Raw genomic sequence first — 25122 nt, forward strand, 5'->3', positions numbered from 1 at the left:
TTATGTTTTATTCATAGGGAAACAGACCCCTGCTTATTATGAGAGGCCCATGAATAGCCGGCCTCTCCAGTACCGTAGGGATTTCAGTCCATTTAATGACTGTAAGAGGATTGACCCCTTTGGCTATGGAAGGTATAAAGAACGGGGCTCCACGGAATTTTGCAAACTAATTTATTGCCAACGAAACGACTGACGTTTCGGCCACGCCTGGCGCTTCTCAAAGCAGAATGGCATAATACTAAAAGTCCCAAATACAAGCTTCTTATAACCATAACACCAGGTGGATCCTGAACCAGTAGCACCGGTAGTTGTATCCTTATATTATTTTTATTTGGTGTGCAGCATTTTCCGTGTAGTACCCATTTGGCTATGAGCGTCTCCGGTTAATTCTTTGCATTGCTCTGTCAGAGCCACACTGCGGCCCCTTGCACATGGGCGGTACCTGTCACTTTGTCTCCTATCCGCCCTTTGAAGACAGCCCTAATCTGAGATGATTTGGGGTCATGGGGCTCGGTAAAGATGTTTTTCTTTGCTGCTTTCCAGCTTCTGTGGCCCACCTGTAATATTAAGCTCTCCCTTGTGGCATTATACAGGGTTGCTGTCAGTTCATGCAGATAATTAGGAAGACACATTAACGTCCAGCATGAAAGGTTTGGAAGAAGTGAAGGTTCTGGGCCTATGTATCATGTATTGCCGACATCAGACAATTAATAGTATTAATCTTGCTATAAAGGGGTTAAATCACATCCTTAGCATTATTGCCAAACACTCACTTTTTCCAGATTTGATAGGTAGGCGATTTTAAGGTCAGAACTTGCTGAGAAGAGATTAATCAATACACAGACAATAGGATTGTAACAGGGATTTATCCCCGTTTAAAGAAACCTGCCTCTAATCCAGCAGTTAGCTGGTTAATTGCATACAGGAGGGCCCCGGGTATACGGCGGGTTCCGTTCCAGGGGCCCGCCGTACAGTGAAAATCGCCGGAAAGCGGATCCGGCGATTTTCAGTTCTGCGCATGCGCAAACCGGCATTCTTGCCGTTTCTGCGCATGCACGACCTGGTCTGCGCACGCAACCGCCCGTTCTGCGCATTGGCGCCGAGCGCAACCGCCCGTTCTACATTGTGCGATTTAGGATTCAACATGGCGGCCCCCTTCTCGGTGCCGCCGTATCTGCGGAGCGCCGAGAAGCGGGGCCCTGCTGTACTTCAGGGAAAGAGACGTGCTTTAACAGTCATGCCACTAGAGGGCAGAGGCGGCTGGGAATTTTGCGGGGCTCGTTGCGTGGGGCTTTTGCGGGTCCCCCAAGCCTTGTCCGGCGCAACATCTCTTCCTCAGCTGACTCCGCGCCATGACGTTGCGACGTCACGGTGCCATGCAGCATCACGTTTTCATGGCAACGCGACACCATGTGACGTCGTGTGATGCGTCATGGCAACGCAGCGCCATGATAACGGGACGCTATAGGAAGAGATGCTGCCGGATAAGGCAAGAGACACTTCGGCTGCGCTTACAGAGCCGGCGACAGCGACGCAATGTCGCGTCAAAACAAATGCATTGCCGCCGTCGCGTGTGCTTATAGTACAGCCTGCCGTCGCGTTGCCGGCGCTATAAGCGTAGCCTAACAGAGACTCAGCGCTCTCCCTGGTAATCAGTTCCATTGTTGTGGGGAAGAGCGCGGGGCCCCTGTTAGTGCAGGACCTCTGAGCGCGGGGTTCGGTGCAATGGCACCGGTGGAACCATCCATCAAGCCGGCCCTGCCGGAGGGCGATATCCTCAGCGGAAATGTGAAGAAATACCGTATTGGCGTGAATATCGTGCTTCCGAAAGCTGTCCTCGCATTATATGCGCAGCCTAACATCTTTTACTTTTCATGTAGAACATCTTCAAAACGTTAGGGCCGTAATACAGTATGTGCGAGGCCGGACTGTATTCTGGCCAATACGGTACTTCTCATGTAATGGGGGGGGGGGGGATTTGGGAAATAGCTTCTTAGCAGGTGGGAGAGGCTAATAAAGTAAGGGAATTAAAAAATGCGTGGGACAGACACAAGGCTAAATCGTAAATACAAAATAAAGCCCCGAGGATTAAATAGTGTCTGTGGTTCTACAATAAAGGGGAAACTTGGGCCGACCCGGTGGGCCAGATGGTACTTATTAGCCGTCAAATTCTATGTTTGCAAACACTGATCCTTCTTCAAAAATGTACTGACCCTAAATGGTGCTAACCTGCTGAATTAGATCCCTGATGAATCCACAACAAGTGGGGAAACTAGTTGGATGACTGCAGCCGGCACCGATTGAGGCTAGTCTCCGTGCCCACCCCTGGCCTGCACTTATCAAGAGATTTGGTGAGCTGTGTCCGGATTGCTGACGGGGGACGCACTACTTCCGGGTTAGTGACGTCAGACCCGGAAGGAGCGACGGGGATACCGCATTGCCAGGGACGCTGATCGGGAGAAGGAGGCAGCCGTGGAGAGGAGCTGCAGGTTTGCAGGGCTTCAAGCGGACACTTGCCTCAGTACCGAGACCCCCCTGGCAGCCCAGCGGATACCCGGGGAAAGCGTCCACCCAACATCTGGCATCCAGCCAGCATCAAGCGGCCAGGAGGAGAGAGACACTATACTTTTTTTAAATCAGGCAATTATACCTTTTTACCAGTTGTTAGTGTACACTATTGTATTGTTTTTATGTTTATCTAAAGTGACATACAGGCATACCCCGCATTAACGTACGCAATGGGACCGGAGCATGTATGTAAAGTGAAAATGTACTTAAAGTGAAGCATTACCATTTCCCCACTTATCGATGCATATACTGTACTGCAATCGTCATATACGTGCATAACTGATGTAAATAACGCAGTTGTAACAGGCTCTATAGTCTCCCCGCTTGCGCACAGCTTCGGTACAGGTAGGGAGCCGGTATTGCTGTTCAGGACGTGCTGACAGGCGCATGCGTGAGCTGCTGTTTGCCTATTGAGCGAGATGTACTTACTCGCGAGTGTACTTAAAGTGAGTGTCCTTAAACCGGGGTATGCCTGTATATAAGGTATTTATTTGATTTGCACCCTTCACGTTTTCTTCTTTCTGAGGTGCTCAATTAGTAGGATAGAGCATCATAGCAGTGCGGGCCAGATCGTAAACGAAACATATAATCAGCAGTACCGTGCTCTGGCCGGCAGGCTACGATAAAGACAGTCAGGAAAAAACATACTGGTAGCTCTTAAATAACAGTTTGAAGGTTGCTCCCACACTTTTCTCCCAAGCCTTTCCCTGGCTTAGGAAGAAAAAGGTAAAATCCTGCATCATTCAGTGAAAATATATTGATATACAATGAACTCAATGCCAAACATCTGTTTCCGTGCTCCTCATTCATTACATCTGGAAATCCCTTTGGATCCCCAAGATTAAGTTTATGGCTACAAATATTGTACAGCGCAAAAGTGCATTTGAACGAAGTGGTTGCCTGTAACATTGTATCTTCACAGTGGAGAAACATTTCAGTTGGGTTACAGTAAGGAGATGAGATTTCATGTCTGTACTAAGGGCAGCTACAGTACTTGAGGGTTTATGCTAATATATTGATAGTTTGTTGGAAAGCGCTCTAAGGCCTGGGACATGGTCAGCGCTTATGTGCTGACCCATGCTGAGGCACGCTGCTGCTCGGCACTGAGCCCCTGCAGCCGCAATGAGAGCGGCTTTAGCAGGGGCTCGCGCACGCGTCGCGCACGCTTGGGGAAGCGTGTGTCTGACAGCGTTTTGACATTTCCCCGCTTGCCGGAGCGCAGGGCCGGTCACATGAGCGGTTCGCCCAATGAGGGCGAACCAGCTCCGTAACGTCACTGGCCCGCCCCCGGCCCTCCCCCTGACGGTGAGCTGTGTAAGGCCAGGGAAAGCACCGCTTTCCCTGAGCCTCAGCGCGCCTCCGCACTGGTTAAAGGCGCTATGTCCCAGGCCTAATGGAGTATAACCAGATGTTGTTCAATGTTGTAGTGCCTGTGTTGACCCTGGAGAAGTGTAGAATCATTGTTAGTAACCGCACTTTATAATGGATTAAAGAGGCGATCCGTGCAGGCAAAGTTTTTTTTTTTAACATAGGATTGAAACACAGTGTCTCCGAAGCTGAACCCTATTAATTTCAGTTTCGGGGACCCCTGCTCCCAGAGATACAGACCTCTGTAGGTGGTGCCAGTAGCCGCTTGGCTAACACGGATCACGTAATGGTCATTTTTCAAATCTCCCTCGCCCTGCGGGCCAATAGAAGGCCGTGACGTCATCCGGTGCGGCTTCCTATTGGCCCACGTGACGGGGGCTTTAAACGTTTCGGAGATACCAGCAACCCCTTCGCGTTTGTATCTCGGGCGGCAGAGGATCCACAGAGCTGAAATGAATGGGAGTTCAGATCCGGAGAACATGAAAGAGTAGAGGATGATGATGGATCGCACAGCCACGAAGATCCAAATCCCAGTGGAACCGGAGGATATAAAATAAAAGTGCACACTCCAATATGGCAATAGGTCTGGTTTATTGCGGGTAGGTAGAGTAACAGGACAAACACGAACGCACCTACGCGTTTCGTGCACGTAGGTGCGTTCGTGTTTGTCCTGTTACACTACCTACCAGACCTAAACCAGACCTATTGCCATATTGGAGTGTGCACTTTTATTTTATATCCTCCGGTTCCACTGGGCTTTGGATTTTCGTGGCTGTGCGATCCATCATCATCCTCTACTCTGCTGTTTACCTACCTGGATGGGCTGCACGCCCTGGATGTCCACCCAAGCACTCAGGTAAAGGGCCGCAGTGGCCTATCATATATATATATATATGCATACCTGTGCTTGTGCATCGTGATATTGCTTATTTGGTTGGGTGTATACTGTGTTTAAGCTGTGGAGGTCAAGTGGACCCCACTAGACACTTAACCCTTCCTATATACATGCATTACTACTTAAGGACTTTCCTTTGTCATCCTGATTATCTATATATGCTGTGAATGGAATTCTCTCCAATTTTGGATGCACCACATCTCTTCTACCGGAGAACATGAAACATGAAAATATTTCTTAGATGAGAATACAGAGCATTTAAAACTTTACAGGTCTATTCTTCAAGTGCTCAGTTATGAGAGAGACCGGTGAGGTTTGGAAGCTCTGTACCCTACATTGGTTTGATGTTTTTTCCCCATACAGGAGGATTCAGGGTTGTATGTATGTATGTCTTTATTTATAGAACGCCATTAATGTACAGCAGTAATACACGTGACAATCATATAAATAACAAATAACAGATCATGGGAAGAAGCGCTTTCAGACATAAAAGTAACATTTAGGAAAAGGAGTGCCTGCTCCAAAGAGCTTACAATCTAATTGGTAGGTAGGAAGAACGTAGAGAGACAGGAGGTTGTTCTGGTATGCCCGTCTGCATTGGGCCAGGGTATGAGGTGTAAATTATTAGCCATGGAGCTATTCATATGCTTCATTAAGCAGGTGGGTCTTAAAGGTGGGTAGAGAGGATGCTCCTCCGATATTTAGGGGAAGAACGTTCCAGAGGTATGGTGCAGTCAGTGATCAGCATCTCGTGCAAGTTGCCCAGACATTTCCAGCCTCAGAAACATGAAACACAGGGTCACTAGCTTTAAGAATAAGTGGTACTGTGTCTGAATTTGATTTAAAAAAAAATCTAAATAAAATATACATTTATGAGACTATGGGACCAGCTATTTACATTTTGCTCAGAATGCAGAAAAAGAGAGGCTTCCTAAAATAAACCGATCTTCTTTACGTACAAACCATGTAAATTAGTAGTAAAAAGTAAGACAAAGTAGGGGTGTTCTTGGACTGTAAATGACAAAGTAGGGGTACTCTGTACCCCTTCTAACTCCACACTTTCATCACTGCGTTGATCAATCTGGAGATGATCAACTTCTGAGTATAAGTACGAGGACGCAACGCGCCACTTGTGCCGCTCCATAGCAACGGCATCACTTTATTAACCATTCATCAGAATGTCGGATCCTTGGTATATTCTTAGTAAACCCTTTTACTGCAGGTGCAAATCACAGTATAAACCAGGGCTCTTCAGCCAGTTCTCCAAAGGGGCCAGATCTGAAAAGGGCCACAATCTGATTGCAATGTCATTTTAGATACATTTAAAGACTTAGATTATAATATTGAAACATGCTGAAAGCATGTATAATATCTGTACCATACAGTAGGGCCCCCCATCTCGGCGATCCGCCAATACAGCGGTACCGAGAAGGGGGTCGCCATGTCCGCGCATGCGCAGAAGGGGACGGGCGAGTTTGCGCATGCGCAGAAGGGGGGGCGGCCAAGTTCGCGCATGCGCAGAAGGGGGGACGGGCGAGTTCACACATGCGCAGAAGAGGGGACGGGCGAGTTCACGCATGCGCAGAAGAGGGGACGGGCGAGTTCGCACATGCGCAGAACGCGGGAGAGGCTGAGTCTGCGCATGCGCAGAAGGTGTAGGAGACACGGAAAATCACCAGTGGACATAGCATCCGCTTTTCGATGATTTTCGCTTTCAGGCGGCACCCTGCAGCGGCGCCCGCCTTATGAGCGGGGCCCTACTGTATATATTTACATTACCGTAACTTACAAGTACTTTTTAGTGTGACAAATTGCTCTTTGTTCCTGCTAATTTCATACTAGTTGCTGGGGCAGCTGACAGTCCGAGGGTCACACTCAGGCTTTCTGCGCGCCGCTAGTTGAAGCCCTGGTATAAAGCATCGAAATGAGATGCCGCACGGTGCAACAAACGTCTGGGTGTTAATGTTTTCCTAGCTGTCATACCTGTGGAAATCAACTAAGAGTGTATCATTTCTTATACATTTAGTACAGTTCATAAAATGTTTGATTTACAGCATTTTGTCATGTTTTATTCCAACCTCTAAAGTTAGATAAGCCTCAAGGTTGAACAGCATTCCAATGTACATGTAGGAACAAAGGAGGGATTAGGTGGTATGATACCTTTCATTGGCTTTTATTTACATGTGTGTATACATCCCCACATATTTGTATGCTTTTTTTCAGCATATAAAAAGATCATTTGTGAGCACATTCACATGTCTTAGGCAGGTCTGCAACCCGGCTTTTCGCCATTATCACCTAGCCTACAGTGCTTCCACTGCAGCAAGGGTTTCTGGGAAATGACATGCCAATGAACACACAGTGCCACCTTTTGTCTCAACTCCATTATTACATGGAACCGTTAAGCCAATGCTCGCTGTTTTAACCACCGCTTTTAAACATAGCCTGGGATGAGATGCAAAGCCAGGGAACCCACTCACAGACAGACTATGCTTTTTTATGTACAGATGCAGATGTGTGCACATTTACTCTTTATATATGTGTATGTGCTTGTCTAGGTGTGTGTGTGTGTATATGTTTATGGGTGTATAGGCATGCACACACACACACTTGTGCATATTTATTTATTGTTCTTTTACGTACACTCACCTGTGCACACATGCACAGACATTTGCACTATTACCTGATAACATTCGTTATATAGATCACCGGACATTAAATAGTTGTAGTGGTTTTCCCATTGATAGATTTTTTTTTTACATTCAGTGTATTGTCCCCCTCACCTCTCCTTAATGTCTAGACTGCATTTGCATTTCAAAAGAGAATAGCCTTCTACAGTATGTCTCTACTGTTCATTTTCACACCAGGCGACCTGCTTCTACCTCATCTTATTTCACACTTCCTGTCTACATCCATTGTAACCAGAAATCCCTCTTCCATACACTGTACTGTGTGTCTGGCATACCCGATGAAGGACCCCGACAGGTTGGAAATCTTGTGGTACTGGGGTTACATGATGACTGACCCTGAAAGGTTGGAAAACTTGTGGTACTGCGGTTACATGATGACGGACCCTGAGAGGTTGGAAAGCTTGTGGTACTGGGGTTACACGATGACGGACCCTGAGAGGTTAGAAAGCTTGTGGTACTGGGGTTACACGATGAAGTACCCCAAGAGGTTGGAAAGCTTGTGGTACTGGGGTTAAACGATGACGGACCCTGAGAGGTTGGAAAGCTTGTGGTACTGGGGTTACATGAAGGACCCTGAGAGGTTGGAAAGCTTGTGGTACTGGGGTTAAACGATGACGGACCCTGAGAGGTTGGAAAGCTTGTGGTACTGGGGTTACACGATGAAGGATCCTGAGAGGTTGGAAAGCTTGTGGTACTGGGGTTACATGATGATGGACCCCAAGAGGTTGGAAAGCTTGTGGTACTGGGGTTACATGATGAAGGACCCCGAGAGGTTGGAAAGCTTGTGGTACTGGGGTTACACGATTAAGGACCCTGAGAGGTCGGAAAGCTTGTGGTACTAGGGTTACACGATGACGGACCCTGAGAGGTTGGAAAGCTTGTGGTACTGGGGTTACACGATGAAGGACCCCGAGAGGTTGGAAAGCTTGTGGTACTGGGGTTACACGATGGACACTGAGAGATTGGAAAGCTGGTGGTACTGGGGTTACACGATGAAGGACCCTGAGAGGTTGGAAAGCTTGTGGTACTGGGGTTACATGGTGACGGGCCCTGAGAGGTTGGAAAGCTTGTGGTACTGGGGTTACACGATGAAGGACCCTGAGAGGTTGGAAAGCTGGTGGTACTGGGGTTACACGATGAAGGATCCTGAGAGGTTGGAAAGCTTGTGGTACTGGGGTTACATGATGATGGACCCCAAGAGGTTGGAAAGCTTGTGGTACTGGGGTTACATGATGAAGGACCCCGAGAGGTTGGAAAGCTTGTGGTACTGGGGTTACACGATTAAGGACCCTGAGAGGTCGGAAAGCTGGTGGTACTAGGGTTACACGATGACGGACCCTGAGAGGTTGGAAAGCTTGTGGTACTGGGGTTACACGATGAAGGACCCCGAGAGGTTGGAAAGCTTGTGGTACTGGGGTTACACGATGGACACTGAGAGATTGGAAAGCTGGTGGTACTGGGGTTACACGATGAAGGACCCTGAGAGGTTGGAAAGCTTGTGGTATTGGGGTTACATGGTGACGGGCCCTGAGAGGTTGGAAAGCTTGTGGTACTGGGGTTACACGATGAAGGACCCTGAGAGGTTGGAAAGCTGGTGGTACTGGGGTTACACGATGAAGGACCCTGAGAGGTTGGAAAGCTTGTGGTACTGGGGTTACACGATGAAGGACCCCGAGAGGTTGGAAAGCTTGTGGTACTGGGGTTACACGATGGACACTGAGAGATTGGAAAGCTTGTGGTACTGGGGTTACACGATGGACACTGAGAGATTGGAAAGCTTGTGGTACTGGGGTTACACGATGAAGGACCCTGAGAGGTTGGAAAGCTTGTGGTACTGGGGTTACACGATGACGGACCCTGAGAGGTTGGAAAGCTTGTGGTACTGGGGTTACACGATGACGGACCCTGAGAGGTTGGAAAGCGTGTGGTACTGGGGTTACACGATGACGGACCCTGAGAGGTTGGAAAGCTTGTGGTACTGGGGTTACATGATGAAGGACCCTGAGAGGTTGGAATGCTTGTGGTACTGGGGTTACATGATGAATGACCCCGAGAGGTTGGAAAGCTTGTGGTACTGGGGTTACACGATGACGGACCCTGAGAGGTTGGAAAGCGTGTAAACTATCAACTACTTGTTGGTGCAATAAAAGGTATCATACCCCTACTCCCACCACTATATGGAAGAAAGGACCAACACTACCCCCCACTCTTTGCTTCGAATGGCCATGTAGCACTTTGACATGCGATAGGATGTATTTTAAGAAGAGAATGCAGGGAGTAAACAAAGAACTGTCCCATTTGGGACCTCTCAGATTCAGTTTTGCTATATAAACACCCCTCCGCTTTTTCCAGCTGGGCTCAGATGGCTCTCCATGACCGCAACAAATGTCCCCATTCTATATCACTGCCAAGTCACAATCCTGTGCGCTCCTTCCTCTGAATCGCACAGCGCTGCTGCTGCTGCCTCTGAGGCTTCTCCTAATTTCTGTTCTGTAGAATCAAAGCGAGACCCTTGCATCTTCCTTAATGGGACCCAGAGTCAAATATTATGAGTAGCTCTTATGTCCTTCATTACAAAAAGATGGGGCAGGATGGTTAGAAGTTGAGTCACCCCTTTTTTCCTCTACTGCACCATATGAATATAAGAACAGAAAGAATGCCTTGGTATTTTGCACTTTGTGGTTTGGAAATGCTGCAAAGAGAACCACACTGTTGCATTTGCTATTCATTTTTTTTTGTCATGACAACATGGTTTGTGTGTTCAGTACTTTAGCGTGTACGAGATACAATGTTGCATAGATAGATGCATACCCCAATCTGCAAGTGAATGTGAATAGTGAGAGCATTCACAGACAGATAGAAGTCTTCGGTGCAGTTAAAGAGGCAACCCATGCAATATCCTACATTTTTTGTTATAATCAGTTCTGTAGTATTAGATAATACTTACTGCATTAAAAAAATATATATATATATTATTCAACTCAATGCAATTTTTTTATGTGTTTTAACATACTGAGCATCCTTAGATTTCTACAGCAGGTTTAGCCACTTCCCCAGCAGTGCAAGATCTTTGTAACACTTTCCTGTTTGTGATCATTTGTTGACAATGTTCCCAGCAGTTTGAGCTGCAAACTGTAACAACAGATAATGTTACCGTAGTAATATAAGAATACATTGTAGCTGCTGAGTTAGACTGACTGAAAGATTGATTGAAACTGAAAGGTGGCCATTTGGTGAACCCTGGGAAGCAGAATCTTTGCTGATCGATCACAGTTTCATAAATCACCGCAAAGGAGGAAAGGCTTAAATCCACAAGTCTTGGCAGCCTTCCCAATGACAAGGAGATGTGACTTATGTATCTCCTGTAGCGTGGCTATGGCTGCATCCATACAGCCTTCGTCCACATGGAGGCGCGTGCGTGACGTCACCCGTGTGAAGCGGGTGCGTTTGCAGGACATGGTAGATGCGCCGTCTGGGACGTGTCTGTGATGTCACGGAGCTGGTCCGCCCCCATTGAGCGAACCGCTCACGTGACCTGCCCGTCGCGCCAAGAAATCAGTTTGAACTGATTTCTCGTGCAACGTGCGCCCCCTCCTGCTGTCGCCCGTGCGGTCTATGGCAGCATGGACGACGCCTATGACAGAATAGTCAGATACTCCCTGAACTTTGAACCCTTGTGGCAGATGGGACTAGTAGCATAGAACCCATTCTTGCTATATTGTATCAACTGATTTTATGAAGCTCCGTGACAGTTTTTGCCCAGAGAGAGCCCTGGGATAATATAAATCCTTCGTTTTTATTTTTACCTAGTGCAGAGTTTTCATATTTTCTTTATACTTGTTTAAAGATTTATTTTCATGAAAGCATTGACCGTATATGACGTGCCACATGTAGAATGTCATAAGACCCTGCCCAGGAGTATATGTCACTATGACTATGTTGTTTTTTTTTTTTAAACTTTCTTTTTATTGGTTTTTGCATACATACATAGGGAAAAATAATATCAACCTCCATTTTAGGTAAACCAAAACAGAAAAAAAAGCTGTCTGGGACATACAACACAAAACTGGTCACATGATGGGGAGACGACAAGACAACACGACAACACAACCAGGACTACACAGGGAAGTGGGGGAGGGAAAGGTTGGGGGGAGAAGGGTCAGGCGATGATTGTCAATCTGTTCATCTTCAGTCTGCGTCCACCGGTCCAATGCCACAGCTGCTGTATGGCTCACCAACATCCGCTTAGGCGATACTGCTTCTGATTTACTAATTCTATCTAAGGGATCCCTCTGTCTGGTCAGCCCATCCCGTCCTGCTACACAGCCTCCATCAGAGGAGAACTCACTTACTTCAATCACAGCCAAATTGTGGTATCATTCACCCCTTGAATATCTGTCTGGGCCAGCCAAGGCAGCCAGACCTTTTGGAATTTATCGCCGGAGTCAATAACTAGGCTCGTTAATTTCTCCATCCGGCATATGAACCAAATTCTGTTCCTGATCTTTGCTATTGATGGAATTGCGTTCTGATTCCACAGTGCTGCGGTCTCGCACCTCATAGCTGTTGCAAAATGTGCTATTAATTTGTTCCCCGTGCGTGAAACATCCTTTGTGGGTTTGCTTAACAGAAACAGCCACGGGTCCAGCTGAATTTGGAGGCCCAAAAAAATCCTCTGTAGCCAATCTCGAATCTGGATCCAAACAGGCACTATTTTCGGGCAAGACCACAGCATGTGTACCAGGTCCCCCCGTTCCCCGCACCGCCTGGGGCAGAGCGGGGAAGAGCCCGGGACGAATTTAGCTAATCTAACTGGGGTGAGATACCATCGTAACAGAACCTTATATGAGTTCTCCTTTAATGTCGTGCAAATGGAGCTTCTAGCTGCAGCCTTAAAGATCGCTGTCCAGTCCTCGTCCTCTAGTGTGCACTGTAAGTCTGATTCCCATTGGTCCATAAATCTGGGCTTGTTCGTACCGTCCTTGTCAGCACCGACCACGTCTCTGTACAAAGCAGAGATCAGTCCCCGCGTGACTGTACCTCTCCCGCAGAGCCTTTTCGAAATTTGTTAACGGTGGTCTCACTGGGTGTGCATTGTAAAATGCCCGGACCTGGAGGTACCTAATAAATTCTGTGTTGGGAATGTCCGTTTCTGACTTTAATAGCTCAAATGATTTAATTGTGTTACTACTCTCCAGGTCCTTCAACCTCCTAAACCCAAATTTGCGCCACAGTGGGAAACTCTTGCCTGCTAGTCCAGGAGCAGAATCCGGATTACCATATAAGGGAGCCATAAGTGTGTGTTTGGAGGTTAGCAAGCGGTTACCTTTAGACGCCTCCCAGACCGAGAGCGAGTTGAGCACAGAGGTCAGTGGTTTGTTTATGTCCTTTACCCGTATCCTCGGGTACCAGATTAGGTCCCTAAACTCTAGAGGGGCACACATCTCCTTCTCCAGTGCCACCCACCTCCTGAGCTCGGGGTCCCCGTGCCATTGCGTGATTTGGCACAATTGCGCCGCTTTGTAGTAGGACATAATGCTCGGGACAGCTAGACCCCCCCCCTCCTTAGACTTCTGCATCATTTTGGCGTTTATCCTTGGTTTTTTACCCTTCCATATAAATTTTGATATCGATTTTTGCAGCCCTGTGATATCCGCCCTTGTCACGGGTACTGGGAGAGTTTGAAACAGGTATAAATATGACTATGTTTTTTAGTATTTGTTCTAGGGAAGTATAGGTTCAGCTCAGATTGTGATACCAACATGATAGTTCTGTATCCATCTATATACACAGTGTAAACAGTGGAGGTGCACAGGTAAAAGTATGCAAAAATAGGCTTACTCTTTGCTTAATCCACCAGAAGAAGAGCAGGTACATGTAATGTGTTGGGCAATCCTTGATGGAGAACTATTTATGAGTGCTTGTAGAAAGCAGTCTTGGCAATAGTGCCCAATGTCAAGCAGTAGCTGCAAAGGCAAAATAAGATCTTATCTTGCATAAAATGGGGTATGGATGGAAGGGAAGAAAGCGTAATTGTGCCACTGTATAAATCATTACTAAGACCACACCTTGAATATGAAGTACAGTTTTTGGCATGCTGGAAAGCACACATACTGCACCTCACTTTAGCATACAGAATCCCTGACTGTCACACTATGTACTTATATATCCGTGCACCTGCTCCGTATCTGGTTTATTAAACAAAGCGTAAGACTTCCCCTCCACACCCAACCTCATTGGGACCAGCTGTGCGCTAGACCAATCTCTACGCTACGTAGCACCCCCTAACATCTCCACCCTCAAACATTAATGGGATTAGCTGTGCGGCTGGAACCTACTCCATCCCACAATGAGCAGCCACTTTACCTTTTGTTTTCATATTGTCCCTTATTTGCGCTAGAGTGTAAGCTCTCAGGATCAGGGCCTTCATTACTTCCTGTATCTGTCTGCGCTTGTCTGCCCTTATTTGTATATCCTTCTGTTTATGTAATTATAAAATCTCTGTACCCCTCATTGTACCGCGCTGCGGAATATGTTGGCGGTCTACAAATAAACCCTAATAGTAATAAATATTTAGCATCCTATTACGGGTATTCCTCCTACATTTCCGCTTGAATAGAATAAGGATCCAGATTTAAGACGATGGGATCTTGGGTGTATTGAGCACCACGGTGAACCCTGCGTGACCGTTTGGGAGTATTGCTGTCACACATTGCCAATGATCCTGTTTACGCTAAAGTTTCAGGCCTCTTCTTCAGAATAACACAACTAAAGAAGAGAATTGTGGTGTCTGGAAAACGGATGTGGGACCAGATTTCTACTCTAGCATAATGTGTGTTTTTCAGAGTGAACAGAGCTTTAAATATCAACATGAGATGTGCCAATAAGTGTGATATCATCATCAATCATCCATCATAATCATCAATCAACCATCAATTATCATCCATTAATCATCAATCATCATCCATCAATCATCATCCATCATCCATCAATCATCATTAACATTTTATAATGCTCCAACATGTTCTGCAGCGCAGTATTATAGGGCTGGGATAAGTGTAATATTAGTGGAGGTTGCATGGGGATAAACATTATTTACATTGCTTCTGCTTTTAATTTTGTAAGTTGTAAAATGTGAGGTTTCTGTTGAAAGGCTCAATCCTCATTTTGCCCCCCATCACCCCCCCTCTTTTTTTTACATTTTTGGAAGCACAGGGTCCCTAGAGCTGAACCACTTTCCTTTCAACTCTGGGGGACGCCTTGGTCAGCAAGATACATACTGGTAAAGGTACGTCCGGCTACTTCCTGGTATTTAAATCCCTGCGGCAAGCAGGCCAATGGGAAGCCGCGACGAGTGATCTCATGGCTTCCAATTGGCCTGCATAAAGTGAGAGATTTGAAACTGCCATTGTGTATCTCCTGGAGGGGAAGCTACTGTTGGCACCTTCCCCCTGTATATATATCTCGGGAACCAATGCGTTGTAAGCTCCGGAGTCTCCCTGCTTCGTAATAAAACGCACGTAATAAAAAAAATGGAGGAGGGTTAAAAATAAAGAGAGGAGAGGAACTGCGCCTTTAAGATTAAAACAGTTGAATCCCAGTTAAAAGTATTCTACATTATGAAACAAGTTGCATTGAGTGAAAGAGTTTGTAATTACCATGATTGTATAAGTGTGGCTGCCATGTGACCTGGCTGCTCTGAGATATATTTTATACCTTGAAGTACTTTTTCCCCCAAGCTAGTGTAGTCTGCAATGTATGAGGTTACACTGCCGTCCGTCCCTCGTCCCCCCAGCCAGCAAGAAAACTGACATCGCCCGTTAAGTTGTGTCTTTGCTTCTTTAGGGCTACTCAAATAGCTGTTACAGAGAAGACCACTCTTTCTGGGAAGCGGTCAAGGTTTGGCTCTCCTGGAATTTTTCCTGGGACAAAGATTCTTGCGAGAAGTACTATAAAGCTCTCATTGTGGATCCAGTTTGGGAAGTGACTCCACTCATGGTAAGTAACATTTTGGATACTGCTTAAGATGAATGTATTCATTCTTGGTGGAGACCAACAATTGGGTACCATTAATGTGTCCTGTTTGATGTCCTGTTTGACAGTTTTTTTTTTTTTGTACAGATATGTTGAATGCTATTTTTTGTTTTCATAATCGGGCTCCTCCTAATTTCCAAAAATGAGCAGGATAAAGCAAGTACTGAGTATAAACACACCAGTTGAGCTTTCCACAATTCTACATTGGTTCCTCTATATCAGGGGCGGCCAACTCCAGTCTTCAAGGACCACCACCAGGTCAGGTTTTCAGGATATCCCTGCTTTAGCATAGGTTGCTCAATCAGTGGCTCAGTGTTTGTGCTGCACCACCTGTGCTGAAGCAGGGATATGCTGAAAACCTGACGTGCTGGTAGCTCTTGAGAACTGGGGTTGGCCGCCACTGCTTGTGTGTTGACCTATATCTGCCTATATCTCCGCAGCTGTTGGGTAGGGACCGTTCAGTAGATGATGATTGTGTATAAAAAGGCCGTGAGGACGTCACGTGTACAGTCAGGAATATTCCAGCACACAACTCCAACACACCTGGAATATTCTCACATCTGTGAATCAATCTCATATTAATCTGCAACCGTCATTTACAAATATATCCAAGGTCCATACAAGGAACTTTCCTTCTTTACCGCAGGGGAGCTCTCAACTCCAGTCCTCAAGATCCCCCAATAGGTCTGGGTTTCAGGATATCCCTGCTTCAGGACAGGTGGCTCAATCAGTCCCTGCTTCAGCACAGGTGGCTCAATCAGAGGCTGGCTCAATCAGAGGCTCAGTCAAAGACTGAGCCTCTGATTGAGCCATCTGTGCTGAAGCTGGGATATCCTGAAACCGGACCTATTTGGGGGTCTTGAGGACTGGAGTTGAGCCCCCTACCCATGGAGACAGTTTCGTTAGATATGTTAAAAACAATTAAAAACATTTAAACAGTTGAAACATTTTTAGAAAAGAAAGATATACAGGGACAAGAACAAGTAAAGAGAGTATTGATCCAGAAAGCCAAGTAGGATTTTTATTTCTCCTAGTGAGATATAATTAATAATAATAATAGCATGTTCTTGTATAGCACTGCTAGTTTTAAGTAGCGCTTTACAGAAACATTTTTTGCAGGCACAGGTCCCTGCCCTGTGGAGCTTACAATCTATGTTTTGGCACCTGAGGTACAGGGAGATAAAGTGACTTACCCAAGGTCACAAGGAGCCGACACTGGGAATTGAACCAGGTTCCCCTGCTTCAAACTCAGTGCCAGAGTCAGTGCCTTTACTCCCTGAGCCGCTCCTTCTCCCTTCTCCCAATGGACAATGTTTTTGTTTTACCTTCCTCCGGATCAATATAAATACATTTGCAGCATGAGTATTTCACCCAATTACAATGTAGCAAAGCTTGGACTCCGTGGACATGTGTCATATATGGACACCTGAGCCACTGCTTGAGCCACCTGTGCTGAAGCTGGGATACCTCTTTTTAAGGATATCCCTGTGTCAGCATAGTTGGTGCAGTCTTTGTTTGTTCTGTGTACATTTTGACGTTTCCTGGATGTGGTTGAAATCCTGTGGAGTTTGCAGCTTGTCCTAGTGATCCAGTCCCGAAGAATCCCATACAAATGCATCAGTATATTCTTATCCATTCACCACTTACCAGCTGGATCTTCACAATATCGTTCTGACTTTTGATGCTACATGGTTGGGACACAAATTCCCATTTATTACTGTCTGAGAATGTTAGACACCCTGCCCTGTTGGGAGGTCTTGAAGACTGAAGTTGAGCAGCCCTGATTTAGATGTGGTTTGTAGTAATGGTTTGCAGACACCTCTGGTCCTGAAGAGATGAAGCAGATATAACCCGGATGGAAGATACAAGTTTCCAATCATACATCGAATTTATTCCCTGCAGCGTAGAGAAAGGAACCATTGCAACAGTAAAACGCAGCAACATCTGCCAGATACAATCAAATAAGCATCTAGCAAACAGATGCTAGTCACTCGTGGTTTAGACTGAGTATAAATGATATCCTCGGCCAAATCTGTTACATAGCATTGTGCAGCAAAGACATTCATAAGGCAGAAGGTATGCACGCTGTACTTTACAAATGTCTCAGATTAGTTTCCGTTTGTGGAAATATTTGTGCAAAGTGAGTTGATTGAAAAGAATTCTAAGAATATTGTAGGTTTGAGCAAAAACGATCCAGAAAGGGATCCAAAGTACCTCCTATTACTGCAGTCAATACACAATGAACAGATATTAAAGACTTACATAGTCCTTCAGATAAATCTACTGGTTGGCGATCATAATAGATCAAGTTGGACCAGCAATTAAAATGTAAAACAAACTTTATTTACATCAAAGAATCACAAATCTCACCAACAAATGAAGTATATACAATGGAAAGCTTTTAATATCTAAAATGCTCTGAATGTTAGGGTGACCAAACACAGACCGGATATACCTGCTAATATGCCAATATACATAACGAGTCAATATTAGATACCTGTGTGTAAACACAGTGTAATGATATGTATGTATAGCAGCTAGGTATGACCCTAGGTGACTGTGGACTCTATGACAGACATTCATGAGTAAGACTAATAGTAAGTAACAATATGGGTGAACTATTGTATATCTTAAAGATAAAGACATAAGGGCACTAATGTGCTTACTAGTTCACTCGGTTGTCACTATTATACAGTCATATGTGATGTTCACAACGGACCATGTGCGTCATGGTTCCCTCAGGTATTGCTAATATATCATGATGCATAGTGGTCATAACGGACCATATTAGAAACGCCAATGCATAATATGTATATCATGATAAGAGACACTAATATGGCTGTATCCGTTATGTACTGACGTTGCAGCAACGGCGCCTTCCCGCCAGGTCACCTGTTAAGGCACAGTGGCCGTGCACCGCTAATGATAAAACACAAGCACTGATAGAGTGTATACAATACAGCACTCACGAGTTGTAATCTCGCTGGTGAACACCTTTTCCCATATGCACGTATCATTGCCAGCAGGCGGCTAATGAGTAAACGAGCACTTGCCACGAAGGACCAAAATAAAGACGTTGTAAAACCGCATACGATATGTGTCTCTAGTTAGTTGTCTATCAGAATCGCCACCTCACAGATGTCACGTAGTGTAACGCCCTCTTGCCGACATACGTTTCGCACGTTACACGTGCTTCATCAGGGGGAGGAGTCTAAAATGCTGATCACTAAGCAACAATATATACAAAAAACGAATGTGGGCGCGATGTCCCGACAGCCAATAATATCGGGACCTAAGCGCCATAACCAATCACTAAGGATCAGTTATATCCTATGGAGTAATCTCACAGGTGGTTAAATTAGGAAATTATTGTAAAATACTTAACTCAATAGAGACATTATCTTATATAGAGTTGAGACCATATACGATGCAAATAAAAATGATAATAGTAAACCCATTGTCCGTTCACAGAATGCATATACAGCTCAACCCCCTTATAACGCTGTGCTTGGGGTCCAAAGAATCACATCGCGCTACAAGCGGATCGCGTTAGAAATGCATAAGCAGTTTATAATAGCATATAAAATAAGTACAAAAACTTACAATAAAACGGGATCTTATTGATCCAATAACACCAGGCAGGTGAAACCACAACGGGAGCTTCGTAGTCCAGACACCCCCCTCCTCCGGATCGCAGATGGTATGTGCCGAGGGGAAGCTCCAGGCCGGCAAACACTTGTAGTTCTCCGTGCTCTTGTGAAGGCAGCACTGGGTCTACAGCGTCGTCACGTTCGTACCCAGCATGCAATAGGCTCACCGACGCGTTTCGTGTCACGTGGGACACTTCATCAGGGCATAGCCACAGTACTCATGGGAGCAAACTAAATGCAGCAAGCTGACCAATGAGAAACCTTGTAAATCGTCTGGAAATTGGTTATCATCAGCCCTCCAATTAGTAAAACACAATAAACATATAGCAATCTACAATTGAAAGCATATATACATACACACATATATGTACATATATATATATACATACATACATACATATACAATTACAAACATATACATTCATAAAGAAATACAATAATAAACACAATAATGAACAAAAAACGAGGAAAAGGGCAGCTAAACAAAAATACAAAAAACAGTAAATACTGTGCGTAATAAATTGATGGATTAACCATAATAACCATAAAGTAAATATATATAGAACAAATGTGTAGAAAAAATGCTCATAAAGATGCATGTATTAAACCACATGTTAAAACCTATTACAAAATATAATTTATAGAGGCTGCATACCCTATAGCACATTAAAGTGAAAACCTCTGCTCATAGAGAACACTCCAAGAGCTACAGTATGCATAGGGTGCTCTTAAAGCTATAGTCGAAGTGTCTATGTATATAGCTGTAGGCACATATACAGTAACATGTTGGTAATATGTTTACATAGTGCAATAATAGTAGTATTACACATAGGCTTGATATTATTATGAAATTCTGATTTTAATATTTTATAGCATAAATAATCACCCAACATTATCGCATGAAACTTTATGATTTAAAACTGTTTACTTAGTACTTTTGTTTATTTACATGATAATGGTCTCGTATAATAAATCTAATATTTCTACAATCACCATTTACATTATCACCCAGGTAGCGTGTTACCATTCAGAGGAAGATTCTTGATTTCTCCTATATTGTTTACCTCTCTGATATCTATTTTTATAACGGAAAATCTTCCCTTCTTTGAAGTCTGATGTGTCCCTCGGAAACTTTTTCTGCTTGCGATCTTTCATTCCAGCAGTAAACTTATCTATATTCAATTTAAGTTTATTCTCCAAGGTCTCAAAGTCGGGATTTGTCTGCCAGATTTTAATATCCGTTGATAGGGTCTCAATTTCCGCATTTACTTTTTCCAATTTATTGGACCCAAAATCAATCAGAAGTTTGATCAGTCTTGCTGAGCATTCACGGAGAATTCCCTCCCAATTAGAAACGAATTCAGTATCAGTAATCTGGTGTGATGGTTAAAGTCTTACTCGAAGGCCTCTGGGGACTAGCTCTGATTTAATATAGTTTTTTTTAAACTAGCTACTACCCACTCAATCTTCGACTGATCCACATGTGCTGAAGCAGGGATATCCACAAAAGCTGGCCTGTTGGTAGCCCTTGAGGACTGAGTTTGAGACCCCTGACTCGTAGCATTGGATGTAACGTCAACCCGGCCTTTGACTATTAATATCAGTCATTATCACCTCTGTCTTACTTTTCCGATCTACTAAGCGTTTTGCTTGAATTTTTTATTACGTCTCACAATTGTTCGGGTAAGGAGTGACTGACGTTCCATAGCTTCCGCACTCCTGTGAGAGGCTTTTAATTTGTTTAAAATGATTAGATGGGATTAAAGGCTCAACTAAGCTTTCACTTGTTGCTGTAATCTCTCAGTAAACTCAATGGCTAAGTATTTTATGATGCAGATTCCTCCAGCAGCAGATTATCAGAAAATGTCACTTCATCCGTGTGTGTGTGTGTGGCCTGTAGGTATTCTCGCCGGTTGATGTTATGTTCTTAATTGATATAGCAGTGTCATGTAACTCGTGTCACGGCCAGAAGAGACATCCGTAAAATCCAGATTCTGTTACCTTTTTCCTGCATAATCCTACAACAGGTCCATAGATGACAATGCGATGATGACAATGTACAATTACTATGTTTGTGTGTATATATATATTTGGAATGTGTGTGTGAGTGTGTATTGTATATGCCGTAGCGCAGTACAATAGGGTTGGAGGATGAAAACAATAGGGTAACATACATTCTTAAAGTAGGTAAGGAGGGCACTACCCCAAGGAGCTTACAATCTATAAGGTAGGGTAAGTGGAAACCTTATGGAACTGGGTGATCAGAAAGTTGGGGTGTTTTGGATTGCTGCGTACCACAGTATGTGAAGGAGTTGTTGTTGGGGAAGCAGTAAGTGGGAGTGCACGGAGGTAGAGCTGTGAGAGCAGGTAATGTGTGAGGGAGTTGGGGAAGCAGTAAGTGGGAGTGCACGGAGGTAGAGCTGTGAGAGCAGGTAATGTGTGAGGGAGTTGGGGAAGCAGTAAGTGGGAGTGTGCGGAGGTAGAGCTGTGAGAGCAGGTAATGTGTGAGGGAGTTGGGGAAGCAGTAAGTGGGAGTGTGCGGAGGTAGAGCTGTGAGAGCAGGTAATGTGTGAGGGAGTTGGGGAAGCAGTAAGTGGGAGTGTGCGGAGGTAGAGCTGTGAGAGCAGGTAATGTGTGAGGGAGTTGGGGAAGCAGTAAGTGGGAGTGTGCGGAGGTAGAGCTGTGAGAGCAGGTAATGTGTGAGGGAGTTGGGGAAGCAGTAAGTGGGAGTGTGCGGAGGTAGAGCTGTGAGAGCAGGTAATGTGTGAGGGAGTTGGGGAAGCAGTAAGTGGGAGTGTGCGGAGGTAGAGCTGTGAGAGCAGGTAATGTGTGAGGGAGTTGGGGAAGCAGTAAGTGGGAGTGTGCGGAGGTAGAGCTGTGAGAGCAGGTAATGTGTGAGGGAGTTGGGGAAGCAGTAAGTGGGAGTGTGCGGAGGTAGAGCTGTGAGAGCAGGTAATGTGTGAGGGAGTTGGGGAAGCAGTAAGTGGGAGTGTGCGGAGGTAGAGCTGTGAGAGCAGGTAATGTGTGAGGGAGTTGGGGAAGCAGTAAGTGGGATTGTGCGGAGGCATAGCTGTGAGAGCAGGTAATGTGTGAGGGAGTTGGGGAAGCAGTAAGTGGGAGTGTGATGAGGTAGAGCTGTGAGAGCAGGTAATGTGTGAGGGAGTTGGGGAAGCAGTAAGTGGGAGTGCACGGAGGTAGAACTGTGAGAGCAGGTAATGTGTGAGGGAGTTGGGGAAGCAGTAAGTGGGAGTGTGCGGAGGTAGAGCTGTGAGAGCAGGTAATGTGTGAGGGAGTTGGGGAAGCAGTAAGTGGGAGTGTGCGGAGGTAGAGCTGTGAGAGCAGGTAATGTGTGAGGGAGTTGGGGAAGCAGTAAGTGGGAGTGTGCGGAGGTAGAGCTGTGAGAGCAGGTAATGTGTGAGGGAGTTGGGGAAGCAGTAAGTGGGAGTGTGCGGAGGTAGAGCTGTGAGAGCAGGTAATGTGTGAGGGAGTTGGGGAAGCAGTAAGTGGGATTGTGCGGAGGCATAGCTGTGAGAGCAGGTAATGTGAGAGGGAGTTGGGGAAGCAGTAAGTGGGAGTGTGATGAGGTAGAGCTGTGAGAGCAGGTAATGTGTGAGGGAGTTGGGGAAGCAGTAAGTGGGAGTGTGCGGAGGTAGAGCTGTTAGAGCAGGTAATGTGTGAGGGAGTTGGGGAAGCAGTAAGTGGGAGTGTGCGGAGGTAGAGCTGTGAGAGCAGGTAATGTGTGAGGGAGTTGGGGAAGCAGTAAGTGGGAGTGTGCGGAGGTAGAGCTGTGAGAGCAGGTAATGTGTGAGGGAGTTGGGGAAGCAGTAAGTGGGAGTGTGCGGAGGTAGAGCTGTGAGAGCAGGTAATGTGTGAGGGAGATGGCGTTGGGGAAGCAGTAAGTGGGAGTGTGCGGAGGTAGATCTGTGAGAGCAGGTAATGTGTGAGGGAGTTGGTGTTGGGGAAGCAGTAAGTGGGAGTGTGCGGAGGTAGAGCTGTGAGAGCAGGTAATGTGTGAGGGAGTTGGGGAAGCAGTAAGTGGGAGTGTGCGGAGGTAGATCTGTGAGAGCAGGTAATGTGTGAGGGAGTTGGGGAACCAGTAAGTGGGAGTGTGCGGAGGTAGAGCTGTGAGAGCAGGTAATGTGTGAGGGAGTTGGTGTTGGGGAAGCAGTAAGTGGGAATGTGCAGAGGTAGAGCTGTGAGAGTAGGTAATGTGTGAGGGAGTTGGTGTTGGGGAAGCAGTAAGTGAGAGTGTGCGGAGGTAGAGCTGTGAGAGTAGGTAATGTGTGAGGGAGTTGGTGTTGGGGAAGCAGTAAGTGAGAGTGTGCAGAGGTAGAGCTGTGAGAGTAGGTAATGTGTGAGGGAGTTGGTGTTGGGGAAGCAGTAAGTGGGAATGTGCAGAGGTAGAGCTGTGAGAGCAGGTAATGTGTGAGGGAGTTGGTGTTGGGGAAGCAGTAAGTGAGAGAGTGTGGAGGCATAGCTGTGATTGCAGTGTTACGTGTGTTCAAAATGCATCTGAAATATCAGTCCATATCACTGCACTGTGGAATTGTTGTGGACTGGAGTTGAGAACCCTTGGCTTAAGAAATCACTCGTCTTTTTCTATCAACAAGTCTCTCAAGTGGGATAAGGGTGATTGAAATAAAACCAGTGACTGCTGTCAGCACTTCTGTAGCCTTTCACAGAGGTTGGAGTGTTGCCAAGCTTGTAAACATCTTTGCCAATACGGTGGTCTAATTTCCAGTAGATTAAAGTGGATATTGGGTTAGCTGCAAAGTTAAAAGCACAAAGCTATGTATCACCTGCTGTGCCTTGGGTAACATTTCTTTTATAATGTAATATACTTGATGGATATTGAAGACATGTATCCATCGGCGAAATTACAAATACTATACCGGACCCCCCAAATTTGGTTCATGAGAGCAACCAAAAGGACCGTTTTTCAAGGTTACTCAAACACTTAATAAACCAATTAACATAACTTTAATTATCTTCAGGACAACTGGCTTAGGTCTGCGTTGGCCTAAAAAAAAAATGGTATGTTGATTGCTCACAAAGGCTAAATATATAGAGGGTCTATGTATCACGGCACTTTTGGAGCAAAACCAAGGCATTTTCACAGCGTTCCTATGTACCAAAGAAATTTGCTCTAATTTTGCCACATCTCCCCAGCTTGATCCATGGTGAGAGCCAGCAGGAGTCGTCTGGGGGAGTTACATGGTGCACAGATTATAATGCGATGTATCACATTCTGCGTCTCTGCCCCGGCCCTCCCCCTGACGGCGAGCTGTGTAAGGCCAGGGAAAGCACCGCTTTCCCTGAGCCTCAGCGCGCCTCCGCACTGGTTAAAGGCGCTATGTCCCAGGCCTAATGGAGTATAACCAGATGTTGTTCAATGTTGTAGTGCCTGTGTTGACCCTGGAGAAGTGTAGAATCATTGTTAGTAACCGCACTTTATAATGGATTAAAGAGGCGATCCGTGCAGGCAAAGTTTTTTTTTTTAACATAGGATTGAAACACAGTGTCTCCGAAGCTGAACCCTATTAATTTCAGTTTCGGGGACCCCTGCTCCCAGAGATACAGACCTCTGTAGGTGGTGCCAGTAGCCGCTTGGCTAACACGGATCACGTAATGGTCATTTTTCAAAATCTCCCTCGCCCTGCGGGCCAATAGAAGGCCGTGACGTCATCCGGTGCGGCTTCCTATTGGCCCACGTGACGGGGGCTTTAAACGTTTCGGAGATACCAGCAACCCCTTCGCGTTTGTATCTCGGGCGGCAGAGGATCCACAGAGCTGAAATTAATGGGAGTTCAGATCCGGAGAACATGAAAGAGTAGAGGATGATGATGGACCTATTGCCATATTGGAGTGTGCACTTTTATTTTATATCCTCCGGTTCCACTGGGATTTGGATTTTCGT

General features: G+C 45.7%; 1 protein-coding gene across 1 annotated transcript in view; it reads left to right on the forward strand.

Moving 5' to 3' along the window:
- The window catches only part of LOC142486774 (uncharacterized), a gene marked incomplete at its 3' end in the record, with an annotated part of 86182 nt that overhangs the window by 49759 nt on the left and 11301 nt on the right, over nucleotides 1-25122 (forward strand). Inside the window, exon 4 of the mRNA XM_075585230.1 lies at nucleotides 15367-15519. Coding sequence (XP_075441345.1) covers nucleotides 15367-15519 — 153 coding nt within the window. The remainder of the gene's footprint in view (nucleotides 1-15366; nucleotides 15520-25122) is intronic.

This window comes from Ascaphus truei, unplaced genomic scaffold (genome assembly GCF_040206685.1).
Source record: "Ascaphus truei isolate aAscTru1 unplaced genomic scaffold, aAscTru1.hap1 HAP1_SCAFFOLD_985, whole genome shotgun sequence".
Lineage (NCBI taxonomy): Eukaryota > Metazoa > Chordata > Amphibia > Anura > Ascaphidae > Ascaphus > Ascaphus truei.